At 43.7% G+C, this 16,028-nt stretch overlaps 1 protein-coding gene across 1 annotated transcript in view; it reads left to right on the top strand.

Annotated features, from left to right (window-relative positions):
• Positions 1-9,654, top strand: part of MRPS27 (mitochondrial ribosomal protein S27) — a 56,064-nt gene extending 46,410 nt beyond the window's left edge. The window contains exons 10-11 of the mRNA XM_063127934.1: positions 1,743-1,889; positions 9,148-9,654. Coding sequence (XP_062984004.1) covers positions 1,743-1,889; positions 9,148-9,387 — 387 coding nt within the window. The 3' untranslated portion in view covers positions 9,388-9,654. The remainder of the gene's footprint in view (positions 1-1,742; positions 1,890-9,147) is intronic.
• Positions 9,655-16,028: the final 6,374 nt, after the last annotated feature.

Here is a 16,028-nt window from a genome sequence, read left to right as displayed (position 1 = left end):
ATTTGCTTCACCTTGAGGATAGAATATTATTTCCACCAGAAGAACACGGCCATCACATGAGGGCAAGGTTTCCCACCCACCTACCCTCAGCTTCCTGTTTCTCCTTCTGACAAAGGAGAATGCAAAATCCTTGTCACCTTCTGATTCTTGCCACTCCTCATGTCATGCCTCTGAATACCAGTTGCAGGGGAACAACAGCAGCGTGGGAGGACACTTGGCCTCATGTCCTCCTTGTGGTTTCCCACAGGCATCTGGGTGGCCACCGTGGGAAAGAGAACGCAGGATTAGATAGTCATTTGGTCCAATCAGGCAAGGCTCTTCCTATGTTCTTACGAGAATCACTGGAGCATTCTGGACTCAGTTAGATCGTAGTTGTAGTGCAATAAGGTTCCTGGAGTTAGATCCTAAACTGCTCATCTTTCTGGAGTCATTTGAGTTGCATGGAATAGTCAGTTCTTCTCCCGCCATATTCATGCACACATCAAGGGTGCAGAATTTCTTTCAGGCTGAGGGGGGAATTCCATTTTGGAGAAGCTATCAGGACCCCAGACTCTAGTGGAAAGACGCTGAAGGCGAAGGGGGTGCCCCCCCCAAAAAAATAACCACCCCCAGCATATTTTAGCTTAAAGCACTTCCTGCCTTAAGAGACACATTTCAGTCTTTTTAGAAATATACAAAAGCTGGGAATAGAGAAAAAGGGTGGGGCCTCTGGGAACTCCTAAAGAGTCAGATTGGGACCGGGTGGGAGGGAGCAAGTTGGGATTCCCAGAGGGCTGGATTTGGCCCACAGGCCTCAGGTTCTGCACCTCTGATGTAAATAACAGCTTTGTTGAGTGACTTTGGGTGATGTGACATTGATACAAAGGAACAAGGATTGCAGGTTTCTGTCTTGCTCTCTACGTTAATAGAACCAACCTGGGAGACACTCAAGCTCCCAATACAGAGTCAGCAGGCACCTCGTCTCCACCTAGGCAGGTTTTTCTGTTTTGCCCATTATCAAAGTGAGGAAACAGATAACCCTATTGAAAATCAAATAGACAAGATGAGCTCATGATGCACTTTAGCAAAGCAGGAATTGAGATGTCAGTTACATTGCATAAGCATCCCATCAACTCTTCCTACACATGTAACCGTTGTGGAATATTTGAGTAATTTTCAGCGAGAGCTTCTGTGACCTAACTGGAGCCGATAGTAAAATCAATAGTAATTTCAGAAAGGCTTGGCTTCGTCCAATAGCTTTTCTCACTAACTTCAGCCAGCAACGTAGTCATTTTAAAAGAAAAACAAAGCTCACCCTTTAATTCCCAACGTTTTATTTCACAATAGTCAAGTGATTTGTTGCTGATCATTAAATCACTTGTTTGTCAGTGCATTGATGTTTTTAAACTAGATGTATTCTGGCTAGAGTAGGGAATCTCAAAAGACATGGAGCAATTTTTTCTGCAGTGAAGCCTGAAAGCAAAATAAAACCTTAATGGAGCCAGAAAGTCTTGAGCTTTGGAAAACAGTGAATTAGGGTACAGCCTGCTTGACATCCTGTTGTGAACCCTCAAGCCTTTTTACTCTTGTGTGTTCAAATTCAACTCATGAAGGTTAGAAATGTCCCTTTCAAACAATAATAGATGGTATTCTCGGGATTTTAACAAGGACCCACATTGACCATCCCTGTAATTTTGGCCACCGTGACTTTTTTGGTGTTTTTACAAGCCACTTACTCTCTTTTTCCCATGTCTGTTGCAAAGATTGACGTTCTGGCAGCCATTTTGCAGCCCATGCCTGTGACGGAAGCTTCTCAAGAAGACGCCAATGATCCAGAAGAAACGCCGAAGCAAGTGCAGTCAGAAGAGACAGAGGTGCCTCGACTGCCTGAGTACCTGAACCGATTCAGGGTATGCTATTTCCTTCCTGCTAGAAATTGGCAAGATATGGTTCGGTTCCATTGTCCATAGTAAAACCCTTTTATTCTGAGACGCTGAAGCTCCATTGGTTCCCCACCAGTAATGCTACCAGGCATTGAATTATGTCCTTACTGCTTCAAACAGGAATATGTCTTGCGAAAAACATGCTCAAGGCCCCCTGAACATTGGCTGCTGGGATGCTGTTTTTGTTTTTCATACATCAGACTTGATAAGTCAAGCTCCTGCTAGCTAAAGCGGAGTGTCACTCCTGATCAGAAACTTGCCCTTTCACCGTCTCTGGCTTCTGTAGGCACGTTCTCTTGCTCACCTCTCATCAGGCTGAAAGGACTCTTAACAAAGATTTCATCCCATGCTCTATGGGAATATGAGTCAGTACCAGTGACTGTTTATCAAGTGGAAACTTTCCATGGCACTCCTGTGGGCTTCTGTGAAAACTGTGGAAAATGTGTGTTTGCAGCATCAGGGCTCCTCGTCAGCTCAGGTAGCTCCAAAGGGGCTGGCTTTGTTTCCCCTTAGTAGTCTACTAATGACTGTTACATCTGTCTGTAAAAGGTAACATTTTGGCTCTCTGTTTAGTTGAAAGAAGTCCATTAAGGGCACAATCCTATGCATGTTTAGACAGAACAATTCCTGCAATTCCCAACATGCCCCAACCAGCATAGTCATGCTGGCTGGGGCATGCTGGGAATTGAAGGAATTTTTTTCTGTCTAAACATGCATAGGATTGCGCCCTAAACTAGTAAAGGGGATGCCTTAGCTGGGTAGTTTTGATTTATTTTGAGAGTAAAAAATAAGCCAAAGGCAAGGGCAGAACCAAGGAATCTTCTACAATAATATTATTAGTAAAAGGTTTACTAAAGTGCCAGGTGCCTACGCGTTTCGAACGCGGTTACGTTCTTCCTCAGGGCTTTATAACGTTAGTGCAGAAGGTATAAAGCCCTGAGGAAGAACGCAACCGCGTTCGAAACGCGTAGGCACCTGGCACTTCAGTAAACCTTTTACTAATAATATTATTGTAGAAGATTCCTTGGTTCCGCCCTTGCCTTTGGCTTATTTTTTACTCCCCTACGGGGTTTTCCTTCTTTTCACACTTGATTTATTTTGAGCCTGCCTAAGCCGTCTCCATATTCCTATGTGGCCTTTGTGTGGTTTCTGTCCATGTCACTAGAAAGGTCCTTTTGGGTAATGAATATGTTAAATATTACTGGCTGGGTTCACACAACACACTAACCCACACTTGGTGGTTGAGTGTGGGTTGTTTCGAACCATCAGTTGTTTGTTGAACCGTGGGTTAACATGTTGCCTGAACCCAGGACATTTTCTGCAAGGTGGCTTGTTAACCATGCAGTGTGGCTTGCTAACCACCCTCAACAACCCAACAACAAACCATGGGTTCTCAAGGTAGCTTGTTTGAGAAAAGCAAGCCACACAGCATGATTAACAAGCCCCTCTGCAGAAGGTGTTCTGGGTTCAGACAACACACCAATCCACGGTTTGACAAACATCCCACCATTCAAATCATTCCTTTCTCAATCACTGAGTGTGGGTTAGCATGTTGTGTGAACCCAGCCACTGTTATTAAGTAAGTGTGTATAGGAGTGTATGCACAGTCTCTTTCTGAAGAGAATCAGGAAGGGCCTTTGGAGAGGATGATGTGTGTGTGGTTGCATTACAGAGGAGAAGAATTGCTCTCTTCCATTTATTAGTGAGCCTGTAAGATATGGATCATGAGGCCTGGTGTTCTGGTCAGTGCAGGCTGAGGGCAGTTGGCCAAGAAGCATTAAGTACTTTTCAGTGATAAAACATTGGAGATACGTAGTTAGCATTGTACTTGACCTTGCAGTGATTCTCTCTACCTTTTTTCTTCTTTCAGCTGTTGCATTTTTAAGGCTATATTTTTCATCTTGAGCTCAGCACTGTTTTGCTCAGGGATCATTGTTTCAACTTTGCCAAAACATGACCAGCCTACAAAAATGCTACTGCCTACCCATCTTGCAGGGCTTCTTTAGCTGCAGACCTGGTGAACTGCTTGCTTGCCCTGGGCCATTGACTAAGTACACAGCATGGCATTTTGTTATGATGTGGGCAGCTTCAGCCAAGCAGATAACTTTCAGGGCTGGAGACACAGGAAGAGGGACCTCTTCCTTGAAATTTCAGCTCTTCTTAAAGTTTTTTTTTTTAAAAAAAGGTTTCTAGTACTCTTCCTTCTGGAAATTGAGGGAAAGTGAGAAGGGCATATTCTTCTCAATTGCACAGTAAGAAGAAAACCTGTTCCAGCCTTACAGTCTTATTCTAATGAATGCAAAGGCACTAGAATAACTGTCAAGTACTCAACCAGGGGTGGGCAACATGTGGCCCTCCAGATGTTTTGGCCTACAACCCCCATGTTCCATCACCATTGACTTTGCTGGCTAGGGTTGATGGCAGCTGTAGTCTAAAACATCTGGAGACCCAAAATTTGTCCACCCCTGCACTAGATACTTGATCTTTAATATTTGCAAAATTAAAGTGTATTTTATTAACAGTTAATACAATTATGTTACTTTAAACCTATTCAGCCATCAGTGATTCACTTCTGGGTCTACTGCATTCATTCCCACTTTTACCAGTGTCCCCTTAAGGCCTTGCACATCCACACTGTCCAGTTATCAGCCTGTTAACATGGCTCAATGCAGAGTCTCTAACTCTCCATCCACAACACCCAGGGAACTTTTGATAGGAAGTTGTGACCCAAGAGAGTTTGGCAAGTTTTCATGGTATGTATTTTATTTATTTATTTATTACATTTCTATACCGCCCAATAGCCGGAGCTCTCTGGGCGGTTCACAAAAATTAAAAACATTCAAAGTATAAAACAACAGTATAAAACCATACTATAAAATACAGTATAAAAGCTCAACCAGATAAAAACATTGTACATCCAGCAATACACGCCCAGCACTCAGTTCCTTTTTTCTGTAGGGTTATATTTCTAAACTGGACACAATCTCAGCTAAACTAAACAAGGGATTTTCCTGAATTTGAATGACACAAATTATGAAAATGTGCAGTCTGTTTTCTTGCCCACCAGACTGCTTAAATGCTTTGATATTAAAAGATTCGAAGGGTCAAGAAAAGTGCACGTGGGGCGGGGAAGGACTGATGAAAATAAACAGAGCAGTTGAGTTATTCGGCCTCAGGGCTGCAGCCACAGTGTGGAGGGATCATTGTTTTTTCAGAGATCTTCAGATGAATAGTTGTACTGTGGATTTGTGCATTTATTTAAGTAAAATGTTAGCAGCAGCAAAAACCTCTTTTCCTCCTGCCACACAGCCCCCAATTAATAGATTACTTAACTTCTTGGAAACCTCATGAATAAATTTCTCTAGGCGTTGTACAATTTAAAACATAATAACACAGAAAATACAAATTCCCAATAAAAACAAGGTAAAGCGAATGAACATTCCAACACAGCATAAAGCACAATATGAGTACAAATGCTAAAATGACCATCTGGTACAAGGGTTATAACCACACAGCAGGGAATAAAATAATAAAACTTAAAACACTAAAAATATTTTTGAAACTGGTGCTGAAAAGTCTTAGCCTAGTGCTGAAAAGATAGCACTGTGGATGCCAAGCAAGCTTCCATTGGGAGATCATTCCAGAGCTGGGAGGCCACCACCAAAAAAGCCTTCTCTTGCATGTAGAGGTTTCTAGGTCGAAACCAGCACTTTGAATTGGGCCTAGAAAGAAATTGGGAGGCATTGCAAATGGGGAAAATTCCAGCTGGAATTCTCACAGCCATATTTTGCACTAGCTGAAGTTTCCAAACCATCTTCAAAGGCAGCCCCACATACAATGTATTGCAGTAAGTGAAATGGCAGGTTGCCAGGGCATGGATCACTGCAGCTAGGCTATCCACCTCCAGATAGAGTCGTGGCAGAGTTACCAACCGAAGCTGGTAACAGGCCTTCCATACCACGGAGACCAGCCAAGCCTCTAATGATAGCAGTGCATCCAGGAGCACCCACAAGCTACACACCTGATCTTTCAAGGGGAGTGCAATCCGCTCCAGAAGAGGTTGTGTCCACCTCATCTGATTGGGGGATCCATCCATTAGCAGCAGCACCACTGTCTTGCCTGAATTGAGTTTTGGTTAGTTAGCCTAATCCAGCATAGCTGTTTTTATATATCATTTGTATAAAACTTACCTAAGGTGCTTATCCCAATTATCCTGAAAAGGGTACTTTGAGGGATACATGGCCTACCCAGTAAATTCCATAACTGAGCAGGTTTGGTAAGATCAGTTTGAGTCTCCCTTATCCAAGGCCTTCAACAGCAGTTTCTAGACACCTACTGCTCATGGTGCCTACATTTAGGGATGGGTGAACTCACTTTTGCCCACCTCACGTGCCACCCGCCCAATTCTGTTCACTCACGCCGAGCCGCCAGACAGTCCACGGGTGCCCAGCAAGCACCTCACAGTGTCCAGCAGAAGCCATTTTGCAAGAAATGTTGGCTAGGCCTTTTACATAAATCACCATTTTGCATAGGACCTATTTATGGTCACCATTTGCCCAAATGACAACGATGATGATGATTGCATTTATGTCCTGCTTTTTTCCCTCCAAGGAAGCCAAAGCAGTGTACATAATCCTCCTCCTCTCCATTTTATCCTCACAACAACAACCCTGTGAAGTAGGTTGTGCTGAGAGTCTGTGACTGGCCCAAAGTCACCCACTGCGTTTCCATGGCTGAGTGTGGACTAGAACCCAGATCTCCCGACTACCAGTCCAACACTTTAGCCACTACACCACACTGGCTGTAAAATGCTTACCCGCAATTTTCTACAAAATGGTGGCTCACGGGTTGGCGCGTGTGGAGTCTGGCAAGCACGGGGGTCTTCAGACGGGGTCTGAGGGCCAAGTTTGAGCCCCCAACTCGACTCTCACGACAACCTTACCTACCCTGTAGTCTCTTTTATTTTCCTAGGCGTTTTTGCCTTTCAGTTACTGTTTTAAACCTGTTACTATATTTCAAATCTTTGTATTGCTGCTGGGTTTTATTTTGGCTTTAACTTCTATTTTATACTGTGGTTTTAAACTTTTATGGTGCATCTTTTGTTATATTTAATGGTTTTAACGGTTGTGAACCACCCAGAGAGCTTCGGCTATTGGGCGGTATAGAAATGTAATAAATAAATAAACAGAAAATAAAAAGCTGCTCTTAGACCCTGTTGGAATTGCTCTGATGCCATTGGATGTGAGGTCCAAGGAGCAAGGTGTGAGGTCCGAGGAGCAGAGAAAGGGCTGCATATATGTCTCTGCTGTAAGTCAGGGCTAAAATTTTCGCCCTCTAGTATAATCTGCATCAGACGATGGTTGTGAACAAACATGGAGATGGGAATTATATGGCAGATGGAAATTATAGGCTCCATAAACGAAGAACGGGAGTGTACAAACGGAGGAGGCTTCTGAAACAGCCGGTATGGTAACCATTGTTGACAGCAGGAATTGCAGTTGAGCAATATAGAACCAAAGGGAGATGCCTTGTGGTTTCAGAGCTTGTCATCTTCTCTGTCCCAGAGGATCCCACACACTTCCGTTGTGCCCTGCACAGAGAGCCAGAGTGGTGGGACGGTGGGACTAGAACTGGGGAGGTCCGGCTTCAAATCCGCCCCCTGCCGTCATACCGCTGGGTGACCTTGGGCCAGTCACTCATAGCTTGGCCTAACTGATCTTGCAGGATTGTTATGAGAATAAATGGGGAATGGGGAAGAGATGTACCTTGTATCCCAGAAGTGAGAACCTGTGGCCTTCCTGATGTTAGACTACAACTCCCACCACCCCAGACCATTCATTGCCTTGGTGGCTGGGGCTGATGGGAGTTGGGGGTCCGACAGCATCTGTTGGGTCACATGAACGCTGCACATTGGCTGGATAAATTAAAAAGTGAGTAAATAGCACACTCCTATGCATGTCTACTCAGAAGTAAGCCCCATTTTGAGTTCAATTGGATGCCGCTTCAGGGAAGTGGCTCCTTGTGGGTCTCCTTGGTCCTCATTAAAAGTCAATGCCAGCTAAAGCTCTATGAAGTAGGCCAGTCTTAATTTTTTTTATCAAAAGGCCCATCTGAGGGAAATATTCTTTCTGGTGAGGCAGGAAAGAATTGTAAAAAGCAGAACTTGGAAGCTTCTGGCTGCCATCTTGTCTCCTTCATAGGACAACTCTCTTCCCACTCTCCAGGAGGCTCCTCCATTAAGGCAATTAATTTGCCTTTTGTCTGGGGAACATCAAGCTGTCCAGTAAAACTTCCATAACCACAAATGGCTCTGCGTCTTAAAGCACTTAAGTGAATTAATATTTTTTATGATTCATCAGGGTGTGTCGCAAGAAATACTGCACTGTATATATATGTCGAACTCTGATATGATATACTGCCCCGCTGTCTGGCTAAATTCTGCATGGCTGGAATGGAATACCCTCCCCTCACCCCACCCCACCCATACACACTCCAGCTCACCCCACTCCCCGCCTGGTCCACCCATGGAAGCCGAATAAAAGCATTTACAGTAGCTAAGCTTAAAATCACGTGAGCCATTTAGAAAAAAGGCCGTGGAAGAATGTACCGGGCAATAGCACGGAGGCTCCTGGGAGCTATTTAGTATGCCATTAGTACAAGGCTATTTAAATTATTCCCATCTGTTGAGAGGAAGGTTAGCTGAAGCAACTCAGGGCAACTCCTTGCATCAGCTTTTAGCAAGGGGATGGGGGAGCCCTAAAGCATTTAGATTGCTGGCTAGCCATTCATAATTTCTTAGCTTAAAGAGGGTTGTTTTTTAAAAAATAATAATAATAATGATGACGTTTCCCATTCATTGTGCAAGCTCAGCTCAGCCCACCCCAGCACTTAGCAGAATTAAAAATTGATTATTTTTGTCTCTGTTTTGTTATTACTAAATAATAATAAAAAAACCCATAAATTCTTCCTCCTCCCCCCCTTCATTTTCTTTTGCTTTCAGGGTAGGGCGGATGGATTGGATGAATGCTCCTTTATTGTGGCCTGGCGCGCTTTCCCGAAACAAAATGCAAGTCAGCTGTGCTGTGCCTACTTGCAGAATTTCACATTCCTGTTCCGGGGGGAGGTGGGGGGAATGATCCGCACCAGGCAAGAAGGTTGTTGATACATTGCGACTGGTTGATGAGCCGCTGTTCTTTCTTTCTTTCTTTCGTCCCTCCTGTGGCAGGAGCTGAATTCTAAACTGCAGTCGCTTGGCAAGGTGGAATCTGCCCGGTTGTTGACACTGACCACCCAGCTTGTCGAGGAAAAGCTGCCAGCATGTGAAGTGGAAGACATTGCAAAGTACACGGAGAAACTGAAGGCATGGGGGCAGGAGCGAGCAGCCCTGATTGAGAGGGAGAGAGAGATGAGGGAGAAGGCCAAGCAGGAGCTGGAAGCCCGGAATGCAGCAACCGCGTCCGTTTAATATTCCTGGCTTACAAACATCTTGTCATGCTACAGATACCCCTGGCAAGTGGGTGAACAGCGCTGTTGCTTTGTGACCTTGACTGTACCCAGATTAAAAACCTTTCCGGATCCAATTTACATGTCCATCTAGTAAGGGTATTTCTCTCCTCCCCACCCACCCCCTTTTAAATCTCTAATTATGATTGTACCTCAAGGGCTCCATTTTGTCTCTGTTGTGTCTAGGAGCAAATATCCGTCATCAAATAGAATGATTCATTTCTAAAAAGAGCTTGGTGAGACAATATGTTCAAAGTGCTGTTGCCACCGTCAGTATTTGCTATTACGCCATGAAAAGAAGAAGAAAGATTCCTAATGGGAGTTAAGATCTTTACCTACCTTCTTTCCTAGGTCGTTTACTAGCTATTAACCTGGTTAGCTACAAAAATTAAGCTTTCTCACTTAGAGGCAGTGCGCATGAAAGACGCCATATGTTAAGTCATACATTGATCCATCTAGCTGAGAACACGGGTCTATCAAACATAGTCTTTGACAAACCGAAGTTCTCCAGGGTCTTTCCAGCTCTGCCATCTGATATTTTTAAAGTGCAGTTGTGGGGAATTGAACCCAGAGCCATGTATTGAGGTATGGCCTTTCCTCAGAAGCTATTCCTTCCATGTCCTGCTTGTAAGCTTTCCAAAGGCATTTTCCTGGCCACTCTGGGGACATCACAGTGCTGGTCTAAATGTACCTTTAATGTTCCTTAGCATAGGGAGCGGGGGCAGAACCTTTCCAGCCCCAAGGGCTGCATTCAGTGTTGGCTGCAGGCTGTACATGCACATGTGCACACGCATGCTTCCCAACACACATCTCCCCTCTGCATCCACTGAGGTCTAGGGACCGCTGGTGTGTGTGTGTGTGTGTAGAGGTATAAGCCTTTGCCATCCTCCAGTGATAGTCACCAAGATAAAACCACGATCTTGGAAGCCAGGGATTAACGTTTTCGCCCTGCAGTCTGGCTGATGAAATGAAAAGAAAGTGGGGTCCTGCCGGCTTCTGGGGCTGCATTGGGAGCAGCCAAGGGTGACACGTTGTGCAATCTCGCTGTAGCAAGACAGGTTTATATTATTTTGCAGCCCCATAGTTCAGACAAACAGAAACTTTCAGATTATGTAGATATACTTTATTTATGCATTTGCAGGTTAATTGCTACATTTTCCCTTGGCTGCTTGCCCCCCTGCTTTGGTTGTGCTTTCCAGTCTAGGGACCAACCTCTTGCGAACAGCAATAAACATAATGTTGCAGAGGTCTATCAGGCTCAGGATCTACTCTAGCATTACAGGGTCAACTTGGTTGCCTTCCACCACGGTGTACATATTCTTGCGTTAATTGACTGGTATGGGGTGGTGCCCTTGCGGAGTGGCAACACTGTCATTTCTAACATGTAAGAACCAGCACTCGGTTCCTAGAACTGGGCCTCTGCCTTCCCACGGCCTACACTTGTTTTGCAAGCTGGATCATAGCAGTTGCTAACATTAAGGATATGCTTTGCCCTCCACCATTTTGGTTTTGTTTGGTATTCTGACTTTGCCTCCTTCTTTCACACATTTTCTTAGTCTCTGTCTCTCCAACACCACCTTCAGGCCCTCTGTCCTGCTGAACATCCTAGAAATCAGCTGCTTTCTACTAGGGCTGTGCACAGACCCCTGATCCACTTCGGAGCCCGATCTGGACCTTCTGAATCGGGCCAAATCCACCTCAGACCGATCCAGACCACCCCTCCAACCTGCCTTGGATCTGGATCCAAAGCGAGATTTGGACCTCCGAATCATTCGGATGATTTTCCCTATAGCCTTGCATTAGGAGAAATAAACGCCTATAACTTTTTTTATTTTTCGAGATAGAAACGTGAAAATTGGTGTCCTTACAGATGTCATCGACCTACTCATATGTGTAAATTTTCAGAAAGATCCATCCAGCACTTTGGTCGCTATAATTTTTAAAAATGTGTTTTTTTGCCGTAAGCTTGCATTGGGAGAAATAATAAACAGCTATAACTTTTTTATTTTTCAAGCTATAAACATGAAACCTGTTGAGCTTACAGATGGAGTTATGATTGTCATGTGTGTAAATTTTCAGAAAGATCCGTCCAGCACTTTGGTCTTAATAGATTTGTAAAAATGTGATTTTTCAAGGGAACAGCAGCCACTCGCAAAGAGCAATTTCAGAAAGTGTGTTATCTAATCAACGATCAGCACGCTCACATTAAGATAAGAACCAATTGTGCATTGACTGCAATACACACTACCAGGCTGGAGCAATATGGGGAGAGTAATATTGAGGGGAAAATCTTTTTAAAACTCCTAAAAATCAGGGGATGAACCCATATGCTTCAAACTTGGGATGCCTAAAGTCCTATTTAGAAGCTATCATGGTGCCAAGTTACATGTCTTTACCTTTAAAAATGACCTTGTGTTTTAAAATAATAATTTTAAAACCTCAAACTTTAAAAAATGCCTAAAAAGTCAAGGGATGAACTGATATGCTTCAACATTGGCATGTCTAAAGTCCTACTTAGAAGCTATCATGTTTCCCAGTTACATGTGTGTATCTTGAAAAATGACAGAGATAAATGCATTTTTGTAAATGGGATGTTTTGAGGGTAAAATCTTTTTAAAATTTCTAAAAATCAGTGGATGAACCTATGAACTTCAAAATTGGCATGCCTAAAGCCCTACTTAGGTTCTATCATGATGCAAAGTTACATATGTGTATCTTGAAAAATGAGGACCTTATAGCACTTTGAAATGACTGGAAATCACATTTTTAAAAAATCATTGCAAGGAAACCGATGTACAGAACTGTCTAAAATTGGGCATATGTAAGCATCTCCAAGGTATCTATAAGCTCACCAACTTTCATGTTTCTAGCTTTAAAAATAAAAAAGAGGCATTTCTTTAGGCCAATGCAAGTCAATGGAAAAAAACTGGGTTTGTCTCAAAATGGTGTCCGGAGTTCCGGATTGGTTTGGATCGATCCAGATTGATCTGAACTGAGCCAAACCTCCCCCGACCCGATTCGGGTCCGAATTTAGTGGGTCCGGATCGGCCCAATCCGCTCCGGATCTGGGGATCCGGAATGGAGCGGCGCACAGCCCTACTTTCTACCCATGTTCTTCACAATCACATGCACTATTCTCCATTTATTTCCTGCCTGAATCAACTGTTAGGCCAAGTATGCTATAGGATGGGGCTTTAGCTAGTTTGACCCCTGGTACAGTGAAAGCTCCTTGGGGTGGACAGAATGGATACATTTGGGCTTTAATTTAGGTACTATGGTATGTGAATGAGCACACCTGATCGCTACAATCACATGAACTATTCTCAGCATGGAGTTTTACCCTGGAATGGCTCCCAGTTGCCTCTGATGTCTGATTAAGACCCACAAGAACTAGGCAGCCCTCAGAGATGTTTTTCTTCTTGATTCACAAGACTGTTTCAGGGGGGAAAGATTGCTGCTGTTTTACAACCAAATGCAAACATGGGACTGACATCCCTCATCTGCAGTGAATTCAACTTGTATAGTGGAGTTTCCTTCTTTGAATTTGTCTGGTTGTACGTGGTTGCTACATAGTTTGCCTAGCAGATTAGCCTTTTTGTTCCATTGAGATGTACTTTCCTTTTTCTTTTCTTTGTAATTTACTAAAAAATAAGTTGCTAAATGTAAACCAGCCCTTGTAGCTGGTGCTATTTTAGGAATTCACAGCATGGCCTTGTAATTCTGTGCTGCAAGACTTCTGAAGAAGTCTGGAGGATTTATAATGGAGGGTACGGGTTGCACATAGACTAGTTGCCAGACAGCTCCAAATTCTCTGCTTCCTCGAGCAGCTTCAGCCTCCCAGTAGGGAGATCCGTAAGAAGAGCCAGGTCCATCTAGTGCAGTATTATGTGTACACGGAGGCCAACCAGCTGTCAATCAGGAACCCACAAACACAACACAAGTGCAATAGCACCCTCCTGCCCGTATTCTCCAGCAACTGGTGTACAATGGCTTACTGCCTCTGATACTGAAGGTAGCACATAGCCATCACGACTAGTAGCCATTGACCACATCTATTGGCTAGGATGAACAAAAAATCCTCACATTTATAGCAGGCGAAGCAAAGCTCTCCTGTTTATGTGAAGCTTTTAAGGGGCAGGACATTCTGCTAAATGAGCACCAAGCCCTTGGACAAGCTGGCCTTTTTTTGTCCATCAAAGCTCAGTGCCAAGTTCATAGGTTACCAAATTCCATTATGTGATTCCTGTGTCAGTTCTGGCGTGCTGCAAATGATTGCATGTACAGTCAGCAGCTTATGCTCCTGTAGGATCTCCACCAATAACAAATGTGTATCTTTATCGATGAGGAAATTATAGTGCATTCCAAGGTGTATATTTATGCAGAAGTAAGTCCTACTGTGTTCAGTGGGGTGTACTCCCAGGTATATAGGATTGCAGACTGGGTTTATTTCCCCCGCCCCCTGTACCTTTTTCTAAAGTGTCAAAATGTTCTTCCATCTGAAAGCCGAAAATAATTTTTCCATTATGTAGAGCAGACAGCTAAGCAAGGAGCATTGCTGTAGGAAAAACCTCAGCATTTTCTATAGACAGACAGTATTTCCCTGGAGTAATTGCGTTTTGCATACACAATACTAATCTTACTGGGTGTGTTTTGGAAGGGCATATGTGAGCACATCTTTAAATATCCACATGGCACCCTGCCTTTAAAGCACCCCTTTGTTTTAATCTGTAGGCAGCTGTTGACTGGGCATATTCTTTATCCAGTAATGCGTACGAAGAGGTTTTTTTCCTGTTTTGTTTGAAATGCAAATCATTGATTCAAATTCACAGCAGACACTAAATACATTAATGACTAGGTAAGCAAATATACAACTCTTCCTTCCTTTTATTATTCACAACACTAACAATCCAATTGAGAGTGTCCAGTATTCGAAAGAAGGAAATTACACCCTTTCCCCCCTCGTCTTGGATCAATGCTGGTCAATGTTTTATAGTAACATAGCTGGCAAAAAAAACCCACATGTCCATTGAAACTCAGAACAGTGGGCGACAGCAAGATCCAGCCTCTGAATTCAGATCAACTGCTGTTGGAAGCAGACTTCCCTGCCCCCTCCACCTCCTGAAAATGCTACACAGAGAGTCAAGAAACACTGCTAAATGGAGTGATCAGTGGAATGGAGGGGGGCCCTGCCCCCCCGCCCCCAAATCAGTCAGAGGGGCAATTCCACAAGGAGAGGCCTCCCTGTGAAAGGTCCTTCTTGTGGAAGGCAGATGCTGGATCCAGCCCTTTATGACCAGGGTGCTAGACTATTTACATCGGCACATCTTTTCAGAGTTCAGCTTCCATGATTTCACCTGAATTTGGTCCTCACACACCAAGAAAATGGGGAGCCAATCTAGTCTGAGAGATGCGATATAACAGCATGCATATAAGTCAGTATACATGTATGAACCCACCATTCCTATTCTGCAAACAGGAGCATCGTGATTGCGCAAAAAGTCTTAGATTGAACTAGCTCAGGGGTTCTAAGCAGGATAAGAAAAGCAGAAAGAGAAAACCGAAACTGACTTTTGCCCAGCGGCTTCATTATACACCTTGATGGTGAGACGTAACCTTGTGGGCAGCTCCAAGGAAGTTCCCTAGCGGTGACACTCATAAGCACCCCCAAAAGCTTTGCTGCACTCATAGACACACCTGAAGGACACATATATAATAAGCTAGTGTAGATGGAACATCATCCACTTGATCCTTCGCTACCAAAAGAGAGCTGCAACACAAGGCAGGGAATCGGGATTACAAATTTGTTACTTGAACATGGACTGGCCAACTAGATTTAGCACCAGCAGCCTTTCCCCAAGACAGACATTGACAGACTCATGGCATTTTCCAGATGGTCTTCCAGAATTGAGGGGAAATCCAACTCATAACTGACGGATGCAAGCCTTCCCCTCTCCATGTTGGATGTATTGGTGGATGATAGCAGTTGGAGCTGATGATCATAGCAAGGCAAGGGTGAACCTTTCTTACCCCAAGAACTCCGCAGTTTTCTGTGGCAAACCTATCACAACAGCCAAGCAAAGATAAATGCAAGATGCTTCATTCACATACTTAGAAGCAACTCACTTACAGTAGAGCTCACCAAGCATTGCCACTCTGTGCCCCCCTCCATTAATTTAAGTATAGCTGGTTATGTGTTCCTGTGCAGATGTTACTGAAATGAATGCAAATTGCATAATAGCAGTGTGCTGGCAATTGGACTACTTAACATTCAGGTTGTTATACAAAATACAGTGATTTTTTTTTGCTTAAGCAAGAATATAAATGCTCAGCTGGGCCTAGTTCATCAATAGCCCAGATTGGTCGTAATAATTTTACTTCACTGGAAATGTAAAATTCTGCTCAAAATTCCAGTGTCAAAAGGCTAACGAGAATAATAATATTAATAATAATAATAATCAGTATTTATACCAGCTGCTTGTTTACATCCCAATACTGAGATAAAAGATCACTATGTCTGCAAAAGCTACAACCAAATGTATGACTATGTACCATCAGATGGATCCAGCATCAGGCTACTGAAGGAAACACTTCCAGGATAGGACT

This window comes from Elgaria multicarinata, chromosome 6, assembly GCF_023053635.1.
Source record: "Elgaria multicarinata webbii isolate HBS135686 ecotype San Diego chromosome 6, rElgMul1.1.pri, whole genome shotgun sequence".
NCBI lineage: Eukaryota > Metazoa > Chordata > Lepidosauria > Squamata > Anguidae > Elgaria > Elgaria multicarinata.
Note: the sequence above shows the minus strand (reverse complement) of the source record. Positions and strands in the feature narration are given on the sequence as shown.